Here is a 24031-nt window from a genome sequence, read left to right as displayed (position 1 = left end):
GTGAATTAGTCTGCTCTCAGCTTCCCTTTGCTGGGAGGCTTCTTTGTCACTGTTAAATTGTATTGATTGTCATGGGTAGGCTTGTATGTTTGCATTCTCTTGATTTAACATTGCTAGGTCATATGTGTCTAAACATTGACCTACGTCTTCTAGATTTTCCAGACTTTTGGAATGTATGGTTTGAAAATATTTACTAGTGATCAAATTTCAGTAGAATCTGTTGTAATCTCTCCCTTTGCATTTCTGCTTTTCTTCATTTCTATCTTCTCTTTCTGTCAGTGGATTTGACTAAGATTTTATTCAACTTGGTTTTTTTTTTCTTCAAAAAACCAATACTTTGATTTATTTTAACTGTCCTTTGATCTTCATTTTATTGACTTCAGCCCTAACTTTATAATTTATTTCTATCTACTGCTTTTGATTTTGACTTATTCTTGCCTTTCCTTCTTTCTTCCTTCCTTCTTTTCTTTCTTTCTTCCTTCCTTTCCTTCATTTTCTCTTTCTTTCTTTCTTTCTTTCTTTCTTTCTTTCTTTCTTTCTTTCTTTCTTTCTTTCTCCCTTTCTTTCTTTCTCCCTTTCTTTCTTTCTTTCTTTCTTTCTTTCTTTCTTTCTTTCTTTCTTTCTTTCTTTCTTTCTTTCTCTTTCTCCTTTTCATTCTTGTTTTTCTAATAGGTAAACTACTCAATTATGTATTTGAGTGTTCCCTGATTTTTTAATTGATTATATTATTTATTCACTTTACATCCTGATTACAGCCCCATAGTTCCTCCTTTCCTCCTAATCCCACTCTTATAAATACCTCCTGCCATTACCCCTCTCTCCTCAGAGAAGGGGGAGACCCCCTTGGGTATCACCCCTGGGAAATTCAGTTGCTGTAGGCTGAAGCACATTCTCTCCAGCTGAGGCCCAACTAGGTAGTCTAGGTATGGGAAGGGAAGCCACTGGCAGGCAACTGAGTCAGAGGCAGCCTCCACCTGCACTTGTTGGGGGCTCCACATGACCATGCTGCACATCTGCCACAAATGTGTAGGGGGTCTAGGTCCAGCCCCTGAATGCTCTTCAGTTGGTGATTTAGTCTCTGTGAGACCACATGGGTCCAGGCTAGTTAACTCTGTAGGTCTTCATGTAGTGTTTTTGACCCATCCAGCTTGTTCAATCCTATCCCTGACTCTTCCAAAGACTCCCAGATGTTTGGGACATCCTCCTGATGTTTGGCTGTGGGTCTCTGCATCTGGTTCCATCCACTGCTGGATGAAGCCTCTCAGGTGACAGTTTTGCTAGGCTCCTAGCTACAAGCACAGCAGAGTGTTTTCCCTGATTTTTTAAGTGTTGAACCTACACTAACTCATGTCTCGAAGAACTAATTCTGCAATGTTCTAAAAGTTTCAATAAATCATGTTTTAATTTTTATTGACTCTAGGAAGTTTTGGTTTCTCCCTAACTTTTTCAGTGACACATTGGTCCTTCAAAATAGTCTTATTTATTCCCCATGCATATGTGTAGCATTTCTTGCTATTGATTTTTGGTTTTATCCTACTGTAAGCTGATAAGATTTAAGAAAATGTATTTTTCAAGACTTGGTTTATGGCACAAAATATAATCTGTTTTTTGAGAAAGTTCTATGGGCTGCTGACAGCAACGTATATTCACATCTGAGAGGTAGAGATTTATGGTGCTGTTGAACAGTGAGCTTTCTTTGTAGATTTTTCTGACCATGGTGTTTTATTTATTGATGAGAGTAGGAAGTTGAATCGACACAGTTTATAATATATGGAACTGTCTTTTTAAGTGTGTTTTATGAAATTAGGTACTCCAACATTGAACCTTTGTTTTTAAAAATTTCACCTTATTAATTGGTATCTTTTAGTAACATCCTCTATCTCTTCTTATTAATTTTGGTTTGAAATCTACTTTGTCAGATATGGCTAATCCTGCTTCTCTTCTGCATCTACTTGATGTAGGATGTATACTTTCCCATTCCTTGATTTTTTTTCCAGTTTTCCTGTGAGGTTACCAATGAAATATGTTTCTTGCAACCAGAAAATAGTTGGATCTTATGTTCTGATTCAATCAGCTGGTCTGTGTCTTTTAGTTATAAAGTTGTGACCATTAATATTCAGGATTATTATGGAGATATATTTGCTATTTCCTGTAGTTTTGTTTATTCTTCTTCTGGATTCAAGTCTTGGCAACAAGTTCTCTACCTGTTGAGCTATCTCCACAGCCTCTAAATTAATCTCTTGCTCCATTCATCTGCTTGTTTAATTCTTCATGAAGTCACTGAACATTTTTAAAAGTAGGGCTTTGATGCATTTGTTTGGCATTTCAGTGACTTGTTAGGGTTTTTATTTTTTGTTCTTGTTTTTTTGTTGCTTTTGTTTTGTTTTCAATATTTAGGAATGGTAAGCCTTTAGAGGTGCCTTTGCTTTGTTTTGCCTGTGATCTGCCTGGCTATTTGGGTAGATGTGTCTTTCATGCTTCTCCCATCTTTTGTGCATGTTGTTTCCTGTGGGTCTTCCTCCTGAATAGTTTTCTCTTGAGCTTATGATCTCTACTATTTATACAAAAGAAACAAAGGACAGCAAATGATTTGTCAACAGGAAGATACTAGAGAGAAAAGAATTAGGTACATCATTTACACTCGCGATCAAGTTAGAAATAACAGAGCTATTGAGAGCACAAGGTCATTGTTTAAATGTTATTAAGAGTAGAGATAGTGACAAATAAGAAATAAAAATGCGAAGATATTAAGTAAGAGCAGGAGGCAAAGCACAGAGGGTTAAGCTTTGAGAAATAAGAAAGAACGGGAAGGAATAGTTGCAGACAAAGAATAATCACAAAGCCCAATCACGTGACATCAAAACTGAAGAGAAAAATAGCAAAGCAAAAAAATAAAAACAGGAAAATAGCAGTCAGATATTTCTCATTGCTGGGATAAATGTAGACTCTCCTACCTCTCGTTTATACTTGAAGCATGGCTCTGCTGGTGGGAAAGCAGCTGTTAGCTGTCTAGTGCTCCGATAGGGTGGAGCAGAATGGCTCTTTGCAGTTCGCTTTTTGTGTATCTTCTCGATCTGCTGAGTTCCTGTGTGGGCATGGCTGGAGAGTGGTTCCCTGCTGTCAGAGTGTCCCTGGCTCTCAGCGTGAAGCATCCTTTCATCTCTGCTGTGCTGTTTGGTTACACTTTCCTCTGTATATTTCAATCTCTAAAACGGATGCAGACATATGCTTGTACTTACTTGCTTTTGCAATTGGACATCCTTGGGTTTCCAGAGTTCAGGATGCTTTTCTGCCAGTGTCTGCAGTCTATGCAAGTTTGTGTTCAAGTCAACTGTGTTTTTCTTGTTCATGGAACTTGTAGACGCAGTCAGACATTTAGTAGAGGGAGTAGGCGTGGAGGTGTGGAGATGTAATAGTGCTGAGTAGTCTGATCTCTCTGATTTTATGGTTGGCGCTCACCACGCCATGAGGATCTGCATTAAAGGGTGGTATGTGAATACTCTTTAGATGAATTCTGGTCTTATCCTAACAGAATCTGTCCATTCTTTTTCAAGCATATACAACATGTACAGCAATAACATGTACATGTTATTGCTGCACATGCTAAAGAGTACAACATGGTATAGGAATCCATAAATTTGTAATTTAGGCAAGTGCTTTTTAAACAAAATTAAATTTAGTGTTTGAATAGGTATCTTCTTTAATATACTGTGGTTCATTTTGAGTATTCAGGAGAGGATATGACATGCAGTATTCACCTAACATATTTGACCCAAAATCCTTCTAGATAGATCATAACATGAGACCAATGTGCCCAGACAGCCTTGAAGAAACACTAGCCTAAATCAGTCTCCCAAATATGGCTAACAAACACTTCCATTGTGAATATGCATGTAAGAAACTGAGTTATTAATTTCAGTTGTTCTTAGTTGATTTAAATTTGAGTAGTCAGAGTGGGCTGGTAGCTACTGTGTTACAGAGTAGAGGTTCATACATCAACATGCACGACCCTTGTTCAAACTAGTTTTATTTTCTGAGCTAAGTATGAATAACAGTTGAGGGGCAGAAATCATAAACTTGTTCTGGATCTGCTGTGACAGTGAAAATTGCTTCCCACCTTTCCCTGGCCATGTGGATCTAGAACCAAGACTGGAAGACTCTTATCCCATCTGTGCATTTGTGATAATTATGCCTCCTTTGCAGATTTGCCCGAGTACTAAGATTGTGAAGGACTTTGGGCAGTGTAAAGTGCCAGACAAATAGTGAGTCTTCATTAATAAGCCTGTTGGTTAGCAACACTCTGCTGATCTCTAAAAAGAGGCTACAAAGACACTTTGGTAATGTGTAAAAAGGCAGAAAAGGGCAGGAGAAATCTCAGTTAGAAAACTGCTTGCCTTGCAAACACAAGGATGTGAATTTTTCTCCATTAATTAAATTATTTATTCATTTTACATGCCAAGAGTTTCCCCGACTCCCTCACAGAGTCTGTCCTGTTCTGTTAGTGTGGTGGCTTCCCACCCTGGCACATCAAGTCTCTGCAGGGTTAGGTGCATTCTCTCGTACCAAGGCCATTCAAGGCAGCCCAGGTTGGGAACAGATTCCACAGACAGGCAAATTATCTTAATTTAATTCCCAGAACCCAGGTAAAACGATGAATATGGTGTCATGCACTTTTAATCCTTGCTTGGGGGAGGCAGAGACAAATGGAACTTTGGGGCTTGTTGGCCAAATAGCCTACTGAATCAAAGTCTTGGGTTCCAATGGGAGACCCTGTCTAAAACACATGGTGGATACTGCATGTGCCTGCCTGCAAACTTGAGTACACATGAGAGTGTACACACACACACACACACACACACACACACACACACACCCCACAGGGAAACACAAATCTAGTTGTAAATTATTGGGAACAAGTGGTTGCCAGAGCATGGGACACACTTCACAAAAAGCTAATGCAAAGATGAATAATGGGAACTTGTGGCTTTCTAGAAATCTAGTGCTTAAAATGGGGAAACCTGGCATAAGGAGAAATTCCTAAAATCAGTAATTTGAGATGAGAATGCTGGCGCTGAGGAAGGCATAAGGACAAAATAATGTCCAGTTTCATGAATCTTAATGAAGGAAAATCAATGAACTACCTAATGATCAGAGGTCTCCCAAACACCAGCAGGACTGAAGCTGAGATGACCAGCAGACATTGTTTCTTTTCTTTTTTTATTACGTATTATCCTCATTTACATTTCCAATGCTATCCCAAAAGTCCCCCATACCCTCCCCGCCACTCCCCTACCCACCCACTCCCACTTTTTGGCCCTAGTGTTCCCTTATACTGGAGCATATAAAGTTTGCAAGTCCAATGGGCCTCTCTTTCCAGTGATGGCCGACTAGGCCATCTTTTGATACATATGCAGCTAGAGTCAAGAGCTCCAGGGTACTGGTTAGTTCATAATGTTGTTCCACCTATAGGGTTGCAGATCTCTTTAGCTCCTTGGGTATTTTCTCTAGCTCCTCCATTGGGGGCCCTGTGATCCATCCAATAGCTGACTGTGAGCATCCACTTCTGTGTTTGCTAGGCCCCGGCGTAGTCTAACAAGAGACACTGTTTCTACATGTGACTTGGATTCTGATTCTAGTAATGCCTCCTCCTACCCGCACAGAAGACAGACATATAGGGATCTTGTTTGTGAACATGAATCTTTAGTACCACCTCTGTAAGAACTGCCAAGGTGGTCATATCTACCTCTAAATAAAGCAGTTTTCACTAAGATTTAGTCTAGGTCTGGTGGAGCCTTGAGTTAAGTATACTTTGTTAGCTGGGAACCTTTTAAGCCTAAAAGGGGAGGGACAATTCCCTGGTTAGATTATTAAGACAAATACAGTAAATTCCTTTCCAATATTGGTTAATATTGATTTCTCAATGCTATTGATGTCTATATTTGGATGTTTTACCCAATGAATAAAATCCATTTTCAAATGTGCTTTCTAATTTGGTTGTAGTCAACTTGCTAGCCTTCTAGCTAACTAAACTAGACTAGTAACACAGGTGTACCATAAAAATGTGCTTTTGTGTTTATCTCAAGACACAGCTGTTAACAAGGCTGAGAGCTGCTGTGCTCAAGACTAGAGAATATAGCTATAAGGAAGACGAGTTGTCTATGGCCTGCACATTCCCATCCACTTTAATGTATTGAGTGTATTTCTGGCTTTTTGACATATTTTCTGACAAAGTCCTTATTGTCAATAAAAACAACACAAATTTGAAAATGATGGCATTTAAGTAAATATCTGGGATGAGAAGCCACATGAAAAGCCTTTTGAAAAATATCAGCACAGTGTGCAAAGAAAAATATTTCTTCTTATTTGTCTCCAAGGAATCTTATAAATGTTTCATTTTGTAACAGAATATGGAAGATAGCCAAGTGGCCTCCTGCAAATTTGGCATGGCAGATTCAAGCACAGTAATAAAACCAGGACCTAAAGCCAGCCAGGTATGATTTTCTTCCATAGGTCATGTGTTTCTTTCCCCTAAACACTGGAGAAACATCTCTGGTTTTGCACATAGTGCACATTTCTCCCATTTAGCTTTATCCTAATAAATTCCATAGCTAGCCTGGCCATGCCTTCAGCCCTGACTACGCTCATTAGTGTTTTCAGCAAATAACTCAGTGAGTGTCCGTGAGCGCCGGAGCACTAGGCTAGACTTCACAATGAGCCTGCTGGGTTCTGCATGGGAAGAGCACACACAGTGGTCAGGAATCAATACAAGTGCAGGTCAGTGCAGCACGCCCTGCCAAGTGCTGTAATAAAGGCTGACAAACAAGCTGTGGGAGCCCAGAGCTGGGAATGAGTAGTGTTTCTGGGAATAAGAAACATTGCGTGGCAGAGGATGGCCTGGAAGGAGATTCAGATTTCTCCAGGCAGCCACGGGTGAGCGCTTTTGAGGCCAGATAAACATATCAAGGGAGTCACCCTTGAGTAGGCCAGAAAAAGGTAAGCATCGTGGTGAATATAATTTGCCATGATGTGGCTGGGCACTTTGGAGGGTATGAGCCCTTTGTCTAGTGTGCATGCATCTGTACTGCTTGTAGGCTTTTCAGTCTCCTGCCTTTGATGTCCTTGCAGAGTCCTGTGGACAGCATCACCATCTTGCGCCAGTTTCCATTTTCCTCAGGCCTGCAAAGGATGTCTGTGATTGCTCGGCTGGCTGGTGACCTTCACCTCCACGTCTACATGAAGGGAGCCCCAGAAATGGTGGCCAGATTCTGCCACTCTGAAACGGGTACTGACATTTTCTTGTTTGTTTGTTTGTTTGTTTTTTCCTCTTTCAAGAGGTAAAACCCTTTTAAAGGCCAAGCACAGAAAGCAAACTTCTGCATCACCATAACAAAGCACATGAAGACATAAACTACCACAGCTAGTGAAGAGAACAGGTCGATTTGTGTGAGTGACAGTGGCATGGGAGATCCTGTGAGGCAGATGGGGAGACTGGAATGTATAGACATAGACATAGTAAACATCTAGATGTCATATAGACAGAAGGTACAGCCACAGTGGGGCATCAGGGCAGAATATGTAGAGCAAAACTGCAGGGGTGCATGGACTAGATGGGGAAGGTAAGAATAAGGAACTCTGAGAGAAAACCTAGGGTGAGGTAGAACAGGGTTTCCTATCAGCTTGAGGCAAGACTGACTCTGCTCTTAGGAACTGAGACAAAGCAATGGAAAGGAAATTGTGTGTGTGTGTATGTGTGTGTGTGTTTCTGTGTGTATGTGTGTGACTGTAGGGACCACAAAAAACGTGTGGGACTCATATCTCTCCTTTTACCATGTAGGTTCCAGACCTGACACTCAGGTCTTCAAGCTTGGAATCTTGTATCCACTGAGTAATCTCCCCGTCCCAGGGGAAGTTTTTAAATTAAAGTCTTTCTTTTATTGAAAATTGATGACTTTAAAGCACTATCTCTAATTATGGTTTCCTCTCTTTGAACAACTTCCAGCTCCTCACCGCCTCACTCCTGTCTGGATCCACACACTTTCTGTCTCTTGTTAGAAACAAACGGACATCTCAGAAAGAAGAGAAAACCGAACAAGCCAGAATAGGAGGAAACAAAGAAACAAATAAGAAAACAGAGCCAAAGAAAAAGCACGTGAAACCCGTATAGATGCAGACACACGTGTTTGCATATACAGGAATCTCAAAAAAACATAAAACTGGAAGCCACAATAGATAGACAAAGGACCTGTAATGTAGTTTTTGACACATTATGAGACAGAGAACCTTCAGGGATGCTGTTGAATTCATTTTCTGTTTTCCATCTATATCTTGGCATTTGACCTATCCTTCCAAGTAGTTTATTTGCCTAGTGACACTTCTTTAGAGAAAATTAAATTTTAATTTGCAAGTGGTTATCAGTTGGACATAGTTTGTAAGCTAGGGTTGGGGGTCTATGTCCACTTCTTCTCCCTGCTCTAGGACCTCATCTGGGACAGACCTGTGCAAGCCCTGAGCATGCTGCCTCAGTCTCTGTAGATTCAGATGTATGTTTGTCTAGCTATGTTTAAAAGGCCTTGTTTCTTTGATGTCATCCATCCTCTCTGGCTCTTACACTCTTACCACCTAGTTTTTTTTGCAGGGCTCTCTGAGTTCCGGGCGGGGGGGGGGGATTTGATGGAGACAGCCCATTTAGTGTTCTGAGATCTCTAATTCTCTGCACAGTGCCTGGCTGTGGGTCTCCGTCTTTGTCTGCATCGACTGCAGTAGAAAGCTTCTGTGGTGATGGCTGAGCCAGGCAATGATCTATGGGAATAGCAGAATGTACTAGGAGTCATTTTATTGATAGGTTCATTGCCTGTTTAGTCTCAAGCATTGTTGGGTATAGATTCCATTTCATGGAGTAGTCTGATTTTGGTTAGAAATATTTTAAAAAGAGAAATAAGTTAAGAAAAAAAAGTGATTACATTAAATTCAATGATATTAGATGGTTTTCCCACTCATTTTTGTCTTTCTGGTCCAGAGTCTGAGATGAGCTGTGTTATTTAATATTTTCATAAACATATGTACATCTAAGCAACGGCCATGTTTATAAGAAAATTGGTGCACTCAAATTCATATGAACTAAACTGGCATTTTTCTCCTGGCTTTCATTTACTTGTTATGATTGCAGATAGCCACCAACTGTGCGTAGAATTCTGGATTTCATGAATGTTTATTCTAATGTCTACATTTGGAGTCTGTTTAGTTAAACCTTAGAAGTGTCCCTTCTATAGGCCAAGGATGAAGGACTTACCTAGCATACACAGGATGTGTCTGATTCCAGGAATGGACAAAACAGACCTCACTTTCAGATTTTGATCTTCCTTATAAATCTCATTGATCGTGTCTCTAACAAGTTTATAGACTATGTTTGCTTCTGTTCTCTCTTGTTTGTAACTATGCAGCCCTTAATGAGACTCTTCCTATTGCCCTGGCGTGTCAGGAAAGGTCCAGCCTCTACTCTGCCATTCATGACGGTGCCTCCAAACCTTTCTGTTATCTTGACCTTTGATGGTTGACCTCCATCTCCTATAAATAAATGTAGGCTAGGAGATGAGTGGGAATGTATGGGTCAGCTATTGCTCAGGTTGTGAATGGAAACTGAGGTGCAAAAGAGAGACTTAGCAGGTTGAAGTCAGAACGTGAGTTGGTAATGGAGATAGAATGTAGTTGCTTCACCACCTCCACTACCACAGCCAGTGATGTGCTGACCTTCAGCTCTCATCTGATGCTCTCACACAGGCACATTAGACGACAAAAAGATTTTGTAAATACAAAACCATAGTCACGTCAAAACCTGTAAGTGCTGCATTGGGTCACCAACCTTGTAAAGCAGGATGTGAACAAGGGATGTGGCTCAGTGGGTAAAACACTGGCTGCATCAGCCTGACAACCCGAGTTTGGATCTCCAGAACTGACTTTTTAAAGCTAGATGTGTTCTCTATGCCTCTGTAACTTCAGTGGACACTTACCTGGAGATGGGAGGCAGGGACAGGTGGATCACCAGTAGCTTGCAGGATGGCCAGACTGGCCTATGCAGCAGTAAACCAAAGGAGAGATGATGTCTCAAAGCAATGAGGAAAGAGGACATCCATACATATTCAGTGGTACACACATTCCTGTATACACACATGCACACACATATCTGTACATACATGTGTGCACACATATGCACATGCACAAATGTAAACACAAGGAACCGGCAAATATTTCTGCAAAGAGTCACTCAATGCATGTTTCAGGCCTCTCTGGCCACACAGTATCTATACCAGCTAACTGACTCTACCACTGTGTCCACAAAGCAATTATGGATAATAAACAAATGAGTGAATGCAGCTTAAAACTTTATTGACAATAAAACTTTATTGATGAAAGCAAGCAGTGCACTGCATGGAGCCTGAGCATTATCAACCCTAATCTGCAAGATTGGCTATTTGTCCGAGTTCATTTGAGAAGACACAGTCCTGAGGTCTGTCCTTAGTGAATCCAATCATTGTATTAGACAGTGGTCAAATTCATCTTAAGGGAGCTGCCGTATCAAAATGGCTGAGGGCGGAAGCTTGAATGACAGGACTCCATCTCTCATAGTTTTGGAAGCTGAACTGTCCAAGTTTATGATGCTAAATAATTTGGCTCCTGGTCGGGACTAGCTTCCTGGCTTATAGCTGCCTGCTTTGCTGCTGTATCCTGGTGAGGACAGACCATCTCTTATACCTTCCTTTGTCTTAATCCTACTCATGGGAGTCTCACCTTCATGAATTAATTACTTCCCAAAGGCCTATGTTCAAAATACAGTCACATTAGAGATTAGGTTTTAACATAGAATCGGTGTGTAGCACAGCTGATGAACAGGGCAGATTTAGCATCTTTCCTTCCTCATCAGAGTAACATGAAGCTGTCTGGGACCTGTGTCTGTCTTGTGGTAACGAGTTTTATGAAGTGAATGATGAGGCACAGTGAAGACATCTTATAGTTGCATAGGTGCCGGGTAGATTCCTGTGTGATCTTACACTTACCTCCCCTGTCTCTTCTCACAGTGCCTAAGAACTTCTCGCAGGAGCTGAGGAATTACACAGTGCAAGGCTTCCGAGTCATTGCTCTTGCCCACAAAACCCTAAAGATGGAGAGGCTTTCAGATATAGACCATCTAGCAAGGTAAGGAATTAAAAATCAGCACTAAGGGAAGGTCTTTGTACATGAAGGGAGAAAGCGCTGGGGATGGACTGACAGACAGCTCACATCACCAGGGAGTTCTTGGAGGCAGAGAACTGATCTCATCCTGTCCTCTGATTTGGAGATGGGCAGCTGTGGGCAGGACTTGCTCAGATCACATGGTTGTTTGTGACAGAGCAAATATAGCAGCCGAGACTTCCCAGACCCCACATCTAACCAATGCCCTGGTCTATAGAGTGCTCATCTTAGTCTTAGGTTTTGTCCCTTCCTAACTGAATTCTCATCTCACCTCTGAACAGCATGAGGCAGACTTGCTTGGAGGCACCATATCTGGAAGGTCTCCAGAATCCCCTTTTATTTCTGGAATTTTTCGGGTCTGGGTATTTCATTTCCCTCAAATCTGAGAGGTAGTGAGTGCAAATTGAATTCCATATAAGAAGTAAAACTCAATATTTTTAATTACATTAAAGGGATAAATTGCCCTCCTTAGAGAATAATCTATTCACAGCTTTCTTCCAGCTTTTAGGATTTCCTTTTAAGTGATAGATGTTAAAAGAACAGAAAAACCAAATAAGTGATAGCCCATATAGTCCTTATATTTGATATATTAAATTTGTATTTCTAATTCAGAGATTTCCATTTCTTTTTTCTTTTACTTTTTCAGAGTCTGTTTTATTTATTTTTATTTGTTTATTTGTTAACATCCAAAATGCTATTCCCTCTAGATCCCCCCTCACAAAGCCCCTCCTCCAATTTCCTCCCCTTCTCTTTTGAGAGGGTGTGTCCCCCGATATCTCCCCATTCTGGCACATCAGATCTCTGCAGGATTAGGTGCATCCTCTCTCATAGAGGGCAGACAAGGCAGCTTTGTTGGGAAATTCTGGCTACAGCTTTAGGGAGAGCCCCTGGTCCAGTTGTTGGAGGGCCCACATGGTGACAGAGCTGCACATCTGCTACATATGCTCTGGGAGCCTCAGTCCAACCCATGTATGCTCTTTGGTTGGTAGCTCATTCTCTGAGAGCTCCCAGGGATCCAGATTAGTTGACTCTGTTTGTCTTTCTGTGGAGTTCCTATCCCCTTCAGGGCCTTCAGTTCTTCATCCAACTCTTCTGTAAGAGTCCCTGACTTCCATCTAATATTTGACTGTAGGTATCTGAATCTGATTTTGTCAGCTGCTAGGTAGAGCCTCTCAGAGGACAGTTATGCTAGGCTCCTGTCTGCAAGCACAACAGAGTATCATTAATAGTGTCAGGGATTAGTGCTTGCCCATGGGATTGGTCTCAAGTTGGGCCAGTTATTGGTTGGCCATTCTTTCAGTCTCTGCTCAATTTTTGTCCCTGCATTTCTTTTAGACAGAACAAATTTTGGGACTAAAGTTTTGTGAGTGGGTTGGTAACCCTATCACTCCACTGGGGGGTCATGCCTAGCTATAGGAGGTGGCCTCTTCAGTTTCCATTCTTAAGCACTCGAGCTAAGGTTACCCATATTAACTCCTGGGAGCCTCCTATAGATTCCCCCCACTCACTTGCACCTCCAGCAGCTGCAGGTTTCCATTCATTCTCCTGGCCCTCTGGCCATCTCTCCTGTCTTTCCCCCCACACATCCTGATCTGTGCCCCATTCCCCTCCCCATCCCCTCTCCTACCCACTTCCCTCCTTCTGTCTCTTAATACTATTTTATTCCCCCTTCTAAGTGAGATTCAAGTTTCCTCACATGGGCCTTCCTTCCTGTTTAGCTTCTTTTGGGTCATGGGTGTCTTGTACTTTTTAGCTAACATCCACTTATCAGTGAGTACATACCATGCATGACCTTTTGGGTCTGAGTTACCTCACTCAGGATGATGTTTTCTAGTTCCATTCATTTGCCTGTAAAGTTCATTCATGATGTTCTTGTTTTGATTAACAGCTGAATAATATTGCATTATGTAAATGAACCTGACTTTCTGTATCCATTCTTTGGTTGTGGGACATCTGGGTTGCTTCCAGTTTCTGGCTTTTATGAATAAAGAGCTGCTATGCTAGGAACATAATGGAACACGTGCCCTTGTATGGTGGAACATCTTTTGGGTATATGCCCAGAAATGGTATAGCTGAGTCTTCAGGTAGAAGTATTTCCAACTTTCTAAGGAATTGTGAGATTGATTTCCAGAGTGGTTGTACCAGTTTGCAATCCCACCAGCAATGGAGGAGTGTTTCCCTGTCTCCATATCCTTGCCAGCATGTGCTGTCGCTTGAGTTTTTGATCTTAGCTATTCTGATTGGTATAAGGTGGAATCTTAGGGTTGTTCTGATTTGCATTTTTCTGATGACTAAGGATGTTGAACTTTTTTTTAAGTGCTTCTTAGACATTTGAGATTCCTCTTTTGAGAATTCTTTGTTTAGTTCTGCATCCAGTTTTTTAATTGGGCTATTTAGGTTGATAGAGTCTCACTTCTTAAGTTCTTTATATATTTTGAATATTGGCCTTTGTCAGGTGTAGGGTTAGTGGATATCTTTTCCCAATCTGTAGGCTGCCATTTTATCCTATTGGCAGTGTCTTTTGCCTTACAGAAACTTTTCACTTTCATGAAGTCCCATTTATCAATTGTTGATCTTAGAGCCCGAGTCACTGGCCTTCTGTTCAGGAAACTGAGAGATGTTTAGTTATATAGCTGGCTCTTACCAGTTGTATTTGAGTACCAATGTATTTGGTCTCATATTACTATCTGCAGCCTATGTCTTACAAAGATAATTGGTACCTTACATGGTACCTGTTTTCCCATCTATAAATTGTAGGAGTGGGTCAACTCCAAGGAGCTTTTCTGACATGTCATTTTTGTCTTTGAAATAGAATCATAAAGCTCATTCAAACATATAATAACATCCTCAGATTTAACACACAAGGCATTGGCTATTCCTGAGCAAGCAGAAGATTCATTACACATAGGATGTTATAATTTTTCAGACATGAATTTGAATACAAGTGTTAAGGTCATGAGTGAACCAAAAATTCACAAAGCTAGTGATAGAACATGGAGAGCCTCAGCTGCCACATACAAGCACAGCTGTATTCTCACTGAAGAGCCAGTGGGGAAATAAACATTAATAGAAGTACCCAAAATTCACAAACTCTGCTGTCTTCCCATCCATTATAAGTTTCTCCCAAGAGATATCAGGAATCCAAAATGCTTCTTATTGTGTAGCTGTTATTCTTCAACAGGGTAAGGTAATATTGTTTTGATTTTTATCAGAATAAAATTTAGCAATTTTTTTCAGTCAGGAAAATAAGTTTCTTGAAAATTGGAGTCACCAGAGGAAATTCCAAGTTTCTTGAAATATCTTAGAAAATCACCCAAAATTAAATGACTGAAGAAAAACTTCCTTAAGCCCTAATCCATTCTTAGTGTATCAAATGTCTACTAATTTTCAGGCTGGGTTAGATGTTCAGAAGCTATAGAAATGAATAAAATCCATTCCTTGATCCCAAGATTTCCTATCTTATCTGGGAAAAATAGAAAATAAAATAAATCTATAATATATTGTCTCATCGGTGGTTCTTAAATATCTTAGAGGGGAGGAATGAATTAGATGGGAAGAACTTTTCAAGCTACACATTGATGTTCTACATAAAAAGGCCAAAGATGTCCTCAGAGGAGAAGCATTTGAAGAAAGATGTGAGTAGCTAAGAGGCAGGAAGACCTCATCAGAGTCTGAGAACTGAAGGGTGAGGCAGTGGGTACCATCGATGATGGTGTAGTGTCAGCAAGAGACCCACCCACATGCCTGATACCCTGACTGAGGGGATGAGCTGTAGTAGAGACAAACACACTCCTTTATTTTTGGACATTGTGCTCATTGCTTGGTGTCACATCCATAAATTGTTGTCAAGATCAATCTCAAGAGAATGTCCCCTTGCAATTTCATCTTAGAGTTTCCGTTTTCAGTCTTATGTTGACATTTCCGATCCATTTCCAGTTGATCTTTGTATATGTTGTATTGATACCATTACATTGCTCTGAGCCCATACCTATAGAAACAATGATGGAGCAGAAGACTTTATTCTGGTTCCCAGTTTCAGAGGGATTTTAGATACCTGGTAGCAGGCAAAGAAGAGGAGAGAACTTCTATCTGCTATGCTGGCATGGGAGGCAGAGAGGTTAATATGGCAACCACCAGTAAGCAAAGAGCACAGGAATGAGCGATGTCTGTCTCTAGCAACCTACTTTAGTAAAAAAATTAATATATTTAACTTCATAAGGAGAACAATTTTACAATAAAAACAGTAAATCTGATTTTTAAATGGTCAAAGGAAACACTTGTCTAAGACACTTGATACACATATAGCATTAAGTGCATAAAAGGGCATTGAAATTTAACCAATCAATGGTGAAATGAAATGAAAATCAAAACCACAATGAGATCATTGTCTGCCTAGTGAGATGGCTGAGAAGAGACTGAAGAGATGGCTCAATGGCTAAGAGCTCTTGATGCCCTTGCAGAATCAGTTCCTAGCACACCAGCTCATAGCCAACTATAACTACAGTTCCTGCCAGGGTGATCTGACCCCATCTCACCATCTTCTGGGTTCCCTGGAATCACGCACACATGTTGTGCACATATGTACATGCAGCTAAAACACTCACACCTTAGTGAATCTAAAGGTGGGGGAGGAGGAAGAGGATGGCTGACTAAAGTGTTGATGAAGGTGTAGAGAAATCGAAATTTATCCCATTATTAATGGGAATGGGAAATTATTTAACTGCTGTGGAAAACAGAGTGAAGGTTCTAAAATGTGTTACAAAGACAACATACTTAGGATCCAGCAATCTCCCAATCCTATTTTTGGACATAAAGGAATTGAAGCCAGCACTTCAGGAGGACACCACAAATCCCACATGCTTCCCAGAATTGTTGATGATAACCACAATTTAGAAAAAGCCTAACTCCCAGTCAATGAATTAATAAAGAAAAAAAAATATATATATATGCTATAGGATACAATTTAACCTTTAAAGACAAAGGAATCCAGGGAGCCACAGGTTACTGTGCAGAGATGGCCAAGTCCAAGAACCACATCATACACAACCTATCCAAAAAAACAGAAATGGCATTAAGAAGCCTCAGTCACAAAGATATGAATGACTCAATGGGGTCAACCCCAAGTTCCTCAGCAACATGTATATTGCCAACAAGCACAACAGGAAAAGCCTGAAGAAGATGCATACAAATGATGCAAAGGTGATGAGTGTGCATGCAGAGGCCATCAAGGCCCTTGTGATGCCTAAGGTGGTTAAGCCCAAGATGCCAAAGGGCCCCAGCCACAAAATCCTGCTGTCATTGCTTGCTGCTATGCTTGGGAAGTGGATTCGAGACTACGTGGCCAAGGGTCACAGGCTCTGTCAAACAAAGCCCAAGGTTCAAACTAAGGGAGAGGCCAAAGTTCCAGCCTGGGCTCTGTACTGGCTAGTTTGGTATCAATTTGACACAGGCTGGAGTTATCACAGAGAAAGGAGCTTCAGTTGGGGAAATGCCTCCACGAGAACCAGCTGCAAGGCATTTTCTCAATTAGTGATCAGGTGGGGGAGTAAGGTCCCCTTGTGGGTGGTGCCATCTCTGGGCTGGTAGTCTTGGTTCTTTAAGAGAGCAGGCTGAGCAAGCCAGGGGAAGCAAGCTAGTAAGAAACATGCCTCCATGGCCTCTGCATCAGCTCCTGCTTTCTGACCTGCTTGAGTTCCGGTCCTGACTTCCTTGGTGACGAACAGCAGTGTGGAAGTGTAAGCCTAATAAACCCTTTCCTCCCTAACTTGCTTCTTGGTCATGATGTTTTTTTCAGGAATAGAAACCCTGACTAAGACAGGCTCCTAATGGTACCCTGGCCTCTATAAAGGTCCCATAGAAAAGGCTTCTATCTGCCAATGTAAAGATCATTGACTAAGGAAACACACATACTTGTAGATTGCCAATGCCCAGTGCTAATTTTATAAATAAACTTGAGGCAAGATTTGGAAAGAGGAGTAGGTGATGGAATCCTGCCCTCTGAGGCAATGTGTCCTAATGTGGAAGATGGGATGCTAATGGAAATAAACCCAGCAGAGGAAGAGGGAGAGAAATACCACCTGATCCTGCTTACACCAAGGATTTGAAACAGACTCCTAGATTGAGTAAAGTGGCAGTTATCCTAGGTTGGAAGGAGAGGAAGGGTCAAGGGGTGAAGGTTTTAGATCTGTAAGGTGGATAAGTTCTGGAGGTCTGCTCTGCTGCACACTGCCTCTCACTCACTGCAGTGTGTTGCCCAGTTATCACTGTGTTAGAAGAGTGGATCTCAAATGTTCTCATCACAAAGAAAAGAACGAAACAGGAGCAGGGGAACCTTCCGGGTGATTGATGTGGTTCTTTTGGTGATGGTGTGGTTATACAGTTGTGTTTGAACCTATATAATTGTGTACTTTAAATATGTCCAGGTTTTGTGTAACAGTTTTACTACAATAAAGCACTTAAAACACTTTATGGATCTAACAAAAACAAGCAAAGAGGCTAGAAAGACAGTGGATAAAATGCTTGTCATACAAGCATGAGGGCTTGAGTTCAATCCTTAGCAACCACAATAAAAGGTCATATTGGTTTGTTATCTCAACACTGAAGAGCAAAGCCAGACAGATCTCTGAGTATTACTGGCTTAGACTTATGGACAAGTCCCAAGTTCCAGTGAGGGATCTTCAAAGAAAATATATGGTGGACAGAGCCTACACATGTGTGTCTACTTGCACATATGGTCGGTCACCCACACACATGTGAACACAGGTACTGTCCACACATTCATGTACATACACAGTAAGCAGAATTAACCAGTGAGTTTTCAGTTCTAATTGGCAAGAAAATGTTTATTCATTTCATATGTAGAAATCAAATACAGTTTGTTTAGTATTTAATAATAGGAATCGTCTGAACATAATGACGGCATCATGCAGAATGCACCCAGTGATTGTCAAACAGATTTGCATTTTAAATATAAAGTCAAGGAAAAAATTCTGAAAGACTTTGGAGATTAAAAAATTACATAGTTAACAATTAAAAAATAAGACCAGGAAGATAAAAATGGAATTTTTAAATGTAGCTGATAATGGCAAGTGACTATTTTAGGGGAACAAAGGATGCTATGGACACCAGACAACTGGTTTTCATTATAATATCCTGAGTTCCTTTCTTTTTAAGGTGTGCACTATTCCATTAGTAAAACATAGACAGAGGTTCTAAGGGAAAGAAATCAATCAGCCATGGACATGCCACAGTGCTACACCTTAAAATGTCAATTTTCTCCCGACCCCAAAGGGAGAAAGTAGAGTCTGAGTTGGCCTTTCTGGGACTTCTCATAATGGAGAATCGCTTGAAAAAGGAAACAAGGCCAGTGCTGAAGGAGCTGAGCGAGGCCCGCATCAGGACCGTGATGGTTACAGGTATGTGTGCTTCCAGAGTCCGGCAATTAACAAAAAGAAGAGAAGTGTGAAGTGAGCAAGGCCATGCGACTGATGCAGACAGCAAGTGCTTTGTGTGGCCTGGTCGCCTTGCAGCACCCCAAGCAGGAATGGCCTTTTCTGAGGCAGCAACTGTATCTTCTCTTCCCAGTAACAATTGTCCTATCCAGCATCATGCAAGGAGAACTCTTTGTACATAGGCTGGGGAGATAATGCAGTCAGTAACAGGCTTGTTGCTTGTTAAGAGCTGAGTACAGATAGATAGCCAGCTTCCAGGTTAAAAGCAGACTGACTGAGGTGGCACACTCCTGTAATCTCTACACTGGGAGGTGGAGACTGAAAGATCCTGGGGGGTTGCTGTCTAGACAGCCTGGCTAGATCAAGGAGCTCTGATACACACACACACACACACACACACACACACACACACACACACACACACACACACACACACTTGCACGTGCGCATGCATGGTGCACGGTAAGCAAACCTAAGTGTGACCTTGTCAGTGTTCTGTCTTGTGTTACGTGCCAATCCCAAGGCTTTTGTGTTTAGTACTGATCCCAAGGACGGACTGTGCCTTCAGCCTGGTGTCATTTGTTCACCACTGAGCACTATGTGTTATCTCAACATTAGTCATGAAGAGCTCGTATACTTCTTCATTCATTTATGCGTGGTTATTCATTCACACAGTGGGAGAGATGTTGGCTTGGTGTTTGCTCACTAGAGGCATACACTTGGGTAGGAGGAAAAATAAATAGTTATAAAACAACACAAAAATCACAAAACACATTCAATGGCTAGCAACAAACAGATGGAGAGACATCTTAGTTTCAGTGACTGTCTCTTTGTCATCTAGGTGACAATCTTCAAACTGCCATCACTGTTGCTAAAAATTCTGAAATGATTCCTGTGGGCAGCCAGGTCATCATTGTCGAGGCTAATGAGCCAGGAGACCTTGTTCCTGCTTCTGTGACCTGGCAGCTGGTGGGGACCCAAGAGCCAGGCTCAGGAAAGAAGGTGAGCAGATGTTCAAAGACCTCCGGCTGGGTCTGGGTTGGTGGAACACAGCCCCGGTATGGAGCAACCATCTGCATCCTGGAAGCCATCGTAGTAACAATCCCTCAGCTGTGTCTTTGAGCGTGGCACCCTGCAGAGGGTTTTCAGTGGCATCTTGCAGATCCAGTCACAAATTATCATCACCTAGGGGCCTTTACAAGTGCCCGACTGCAGGCCACAGCAACTGAGTCAGAGTCCCTGGATAGGAGGGAAATGAGAAGCTGTGCAGCAGGTACCAGAGCACCGTCTCTGATTCCACCCAAATTCATGGGCATCCACACTACCCAGTGCCTTGCTGGAAAGCTGGCAAGGGTAGGGCTTTCCAGAAAGCAAGCTTCCTCTTTGCTTGTCTGAGAAAGCTTCCCCATACAAGACTAGGAATGAGATCTCCTGAAACTTCATTTCGTGTCACTCCAGAGCATGTAAAGGCCTATAGAAGTGCTTCTTGGTTTCAGGCTGAACAGCCTTTCACATTGTTACACAGACACCGGACTTTGGTGTACCCTAGAGACTGGCAAGTATACAGAGTGGCCCCGGGTCATCTATATGAGTTAATTGTGTACAACCTCTAGTTACATACATTAAAAAAGACATCAGATAGCTGGGCATGGTGGTACATGCCTTTAATCCCAGCACTCAGGAGGCAGAGGCAGGCAGATCTCTGAGTTCGAGGCCAGCCTGGTCTACAGAGTGAGTTCCAGGACAGCCAGGGCTACACAGAGAAACCCTGTCTTGTAAAAAAGGAAAAAAAAAAAAAGACATCAGTTCTTTCTTTGCCTTCTGCAGCTCCATAGTGGTCATTTCACTGTGAACCTGCTTGCTTCAGACAGTACTGAAGTATACAGACAGTATTACAGAACACTGGGCCTTCACTGATTTAACAAGCAGGCTATCTGTGCTCAAATTCATTCAAATTCAGTACTGTTTAAATTCAGTCCTATGGAAATGTAAAGCCTGCTGATAAATCTCACTCATCATAGGTGACTGACGGGAAGAACCACTGGACACCATCAAATGTGTTCCCTTGAGCCCTTGAGCTGGCAGCCAGGAAGAGGGAGAGCTCAGCAGAGGGGGATGCCTACAAGAGGCAGGCAGGGAGGGTTCTGGGAATGCTTGATAATGGTGCAGGGAACATAGATGAGAAAGAGGCTCTGGTCTCCATGATGGATGGGGACCCCTGTTTTAGTAGGGTCACAACAGAAGTCAAAGCCTTCTTTTGGAGGAAAAGAGCTAGCTAGGTGCTGAGAACAAGCTATGCCTTCTTGAAGTGAAGAAATAGTCAATGAATGGTACAGGATCCTAGGAAACACAGTGCGCATGAGGAGGAAGGAGAGAGATATTCCTGCCCTTCCCACTGGCTCCTAGTTGGCACACTGCTATGAAGAGACAATCACAGGAAAGGATGTGAGCTGTCAGAGCATCATAGAGTTCTGTAATATCAGAGGGCATTTTGCTTGTCTTCTTCCTGTTAAGGTTGAGGTTCCATGGGCAAACAACTCTTTCCACCCTTGCTGATGCTCATTTCTTTGTGCCACGCACATTCACTCCCTTCCATGTGTCACCGGGAAGCCAGCACTGCTTTACGAGCCCGTGCAGGAACAGTGCCTTTTAATTTCAGGACACCTACATTGACATCGGAAACAGCTCTGTACCTGCTGGGAAAGGTTACCATTTTGCAATGAGTGGGAAGTCATACCAAGTGTTATTTCACCATTTCTACAGCATGCTGCCACAAGTAAGTGTTGACTGAATGTGGTGCTTTGTCTGGGTCATCAAGAGAGTGGAACGCAGAGCTAGGAAGGGTATGGGCCACTGAGGAGGGTTTGGGTTTGAGAATGTTGTCAGGCAGTAGTAGCATACACCTTTAATCCCTGCACTTGGGAGGCAGAGGCAGGCAAATTTCTGAGTTCGAGGCCATCCTGGTGTACAGAGTGAGTTCCAGGACAGCCAGGGCTACACAGAGAAACCTTGTCTCGAAAAACCAAAGAGAGAGGAGAGAGGAGAGAGAGAGAGAGAGAGAGAGAGAGAGAGAGAGAGAGAGAGAGAGAGAGAGAGAGAGAGAGAGAATGTGCATCACTGAAGACACCTGGAATTTGCAGGAAGTTCCTGGTCCTATCTAAATCCACCAGACGCTACACATAACATACTGTGGCCCTTCAGACTTCAGTGCTGATAGATTCTCTCAACCCTGTGGCTAGTCCAAGCTCAGCCTCCCTCCCTTCCTCCTTTTCTCTATTCCTTCTTCCCTCCCTCCTTCCATTCTTTTCTTCCCTGACAGAAACTCAGAGTAGATCCACACATCAGCCCTACCTGCATGTTAGTGTCTCTGAAAGCCACTAGCCTGCATCAGGCAGAGCTCCATTCCTCTGCTGTTTGGAGCCTTAAATCACATCAGAAGGGCAACAAAATGTACCACAGTTCATTCTCAAAATCATTTGTTATCTTGTCCTCTGTGTGTCCTGCTTTAAAATAGTGCTGAACAGGGTTGCGCTGTCAGTGTGGTGGAGACACATGGTGTACACACTGAGGGTCGCAATGATCTGTTAGCAGAGTCTAAAATATTGTGCCACCTCACCTCCCTTGGTAAGTCAGGGACTGAAGAGTTTGAGGCCTAAAGGCTTTGAGGCAGCTTTCCTTCCAGTCCGTATTGTGAAGGTGGGAATCTGAGCCTCAGAGAGGTTAAGCCACTCAAGTAAGGTTTGCACAGCAAGTTCTGGGAGCAGACCCTTACTTCTCACATCTGATTTGTTGCACTCTGTCTGTGGCAACAGATAGTAAAATGAACTGCATTTCTCAAAGGATTGTCCTCTGAGTCTACCTCCCCTCCTTCCTCCTCGCTGCTCTGCTAATGAAAAGTTACACCTTCTTGGGGAAAGGAAGCAAAGTAATTGGGTCTATAAAAGAGTAATGGAGTCATGATGGAGGACTTAAAGTTCAATATTAAAGTATTACATCCCTCATCCCTGTTCCTGGCATTGGGTCTAATGCCACGCACTGTGTTAAATCAGTGACCAGGAGTGATTTTTCAGGACTTTCATTTTTAAAACATTCTCCTTCCTCATCTTGTTTTTTTTCTCCCCTCTTTAGATTCTGGTTAATGGAACCATCTTTGCAAGAATGTCTCCTGGGCAGAAGTCAAGCCTGGTGGAAGAGTTTCAGAAATTAAAGTAAGTGACGGGCAGGGAAGGAGCACGTGTTGGTTCTCCATGGTAGTACAGCTGCCAGCCCCATGGCATCTGAGGGTAGCCCTGTTAGTTGTTTCAGGTTTCTATGGATCAAGTATCCAGAAGTGCCTCAGGTAAGCCTTAGATCCTGAACTGAGGATGCAATTATGAAAGGAGGTGAAGTGGTGTGAGCCAGGACTAGAGCATGGTTGTTAGCAGGGTGGCTCTGCTACCACCTCCCTCACATGCTTAAGCTCCTTGCATGTGCTCGAATAGAGACACGGATAGTAGGAGGAAGACAGTCTCGGCTCCCTGAGAAATGGGTCCCTTCATAGGGAGGAGGCTAACGTTGCAACTGACTTCTATATGTAAGGCGGGAAATCAAGAGTAATACTGGGGTAGAGGGATGGAGGGAAGAGGAGGGGGAGGAAAGGATGGTGTTACTATCTTTCATTTCCTAATCTTAGAACAGTTTGGTGCCTTCTCATCATTAGAAGCAAGTTACTATGTCCTGCCCATACTCAAGGGAGTGGGACTTCACAGCAACATGACATGCAGGAGGTGGGAAGAGTTGAGGCACATTTTAGACACCGGCTACACCGCCGAACATTCATTTTGTGGCCTATAAAGCCCATCTTACAGGAATATTACCTGCTTAGATGCGGAGAGAAGAAATAATGTGGGCACGTGTAGCTCAGGATGGAAATGGCAGGAGAGTGTGTGACCTTTCTCCCAAAGTCATCAGCTTGATCCATTAGAGGATGCATGGTATTTTTAGACCCTCTAAGCATCTACTGAAATGGCAGCTTACAGGAACCAGAGATGGGGGGGGGGGCGCAGGAGGGCAGGGGTTGGGTGATTCCGAAGCCTCTCAAAGCACTGATGACCAAGTTCCATCTGAATGGAGGAGTTCTTGCTGACACCAGACCCACCTATTTATTCCTTGCCGAGTTAGTTTCTAGCCTGAAGGTTTCAGATAGCAAGAAGACACAGAGTGGCAAAGCCATCGGATCAGGAGACTGCCTCTTCCTATCAGATTTTACCAGCTAAGCTCCTTAGCAAAGTCTCAAATGCCTTCCATTAGCCCCTGTACTCTCAGACTAGGTAAGTGGCCAGGGGTAAGTGACTGGCTCATTTACAGGGTCATTA

At 42.4% G+C, this 24031-nt stretch overlaps 1 protein-coding gene across 1 annotated transcript in view; it reads left to right on the top strand.

Annotated features, from left to right (window-relative positions):
• Atp13a5 (ATPase 13A5) overlaps positions 1-24031 on the top strand; it is a 134923-nt gene that overhangs the window by 73291 nt on the left and 37601 nt on the right. Inside the window, exons 15-21 of the mRNA XM_021184915.1 lie at positions 6405-6491; positions 7126-7282; positions 11073-11190; positions 18517-18641; positions 19519-19679; positions 21337-21453; positions 22806-22885. Coding sequence (XP_021040574.1) covers positions 6405-6491; positions 7126-7282; positions 11073-11190; positions 18517-18641; positions 19519-19679; positions 21337-21453; positions 22806-22885 — 845 coding nt within the window. The remainder of the gene's footprint in view (positions 1-6404; positions 6492-7125; positions 7283-11072; positions 11191-18516; positions 18642-19518; positions 19680-21336; positions 21454-22805; positions 22886-24031) is intronic.

The sequence above is a fragment of the Mus caroli genome, chromosome 16 (genome assembly GCF_900094665.2).
Source record: "Mus caroli chromosome 16, CAROLI_EIJ_v1.1, whole genome shotgun sequence".
In the NCBI taxonomy this organism is placed as follows: Eukaryota; Metazoa; Chordata; class Mammalia; order Rodentia; family Muridae; genus Mus; species Mus caroli.
This window is presented reverse-complemented; position numbering and strand designations above follow the sequence as displayed.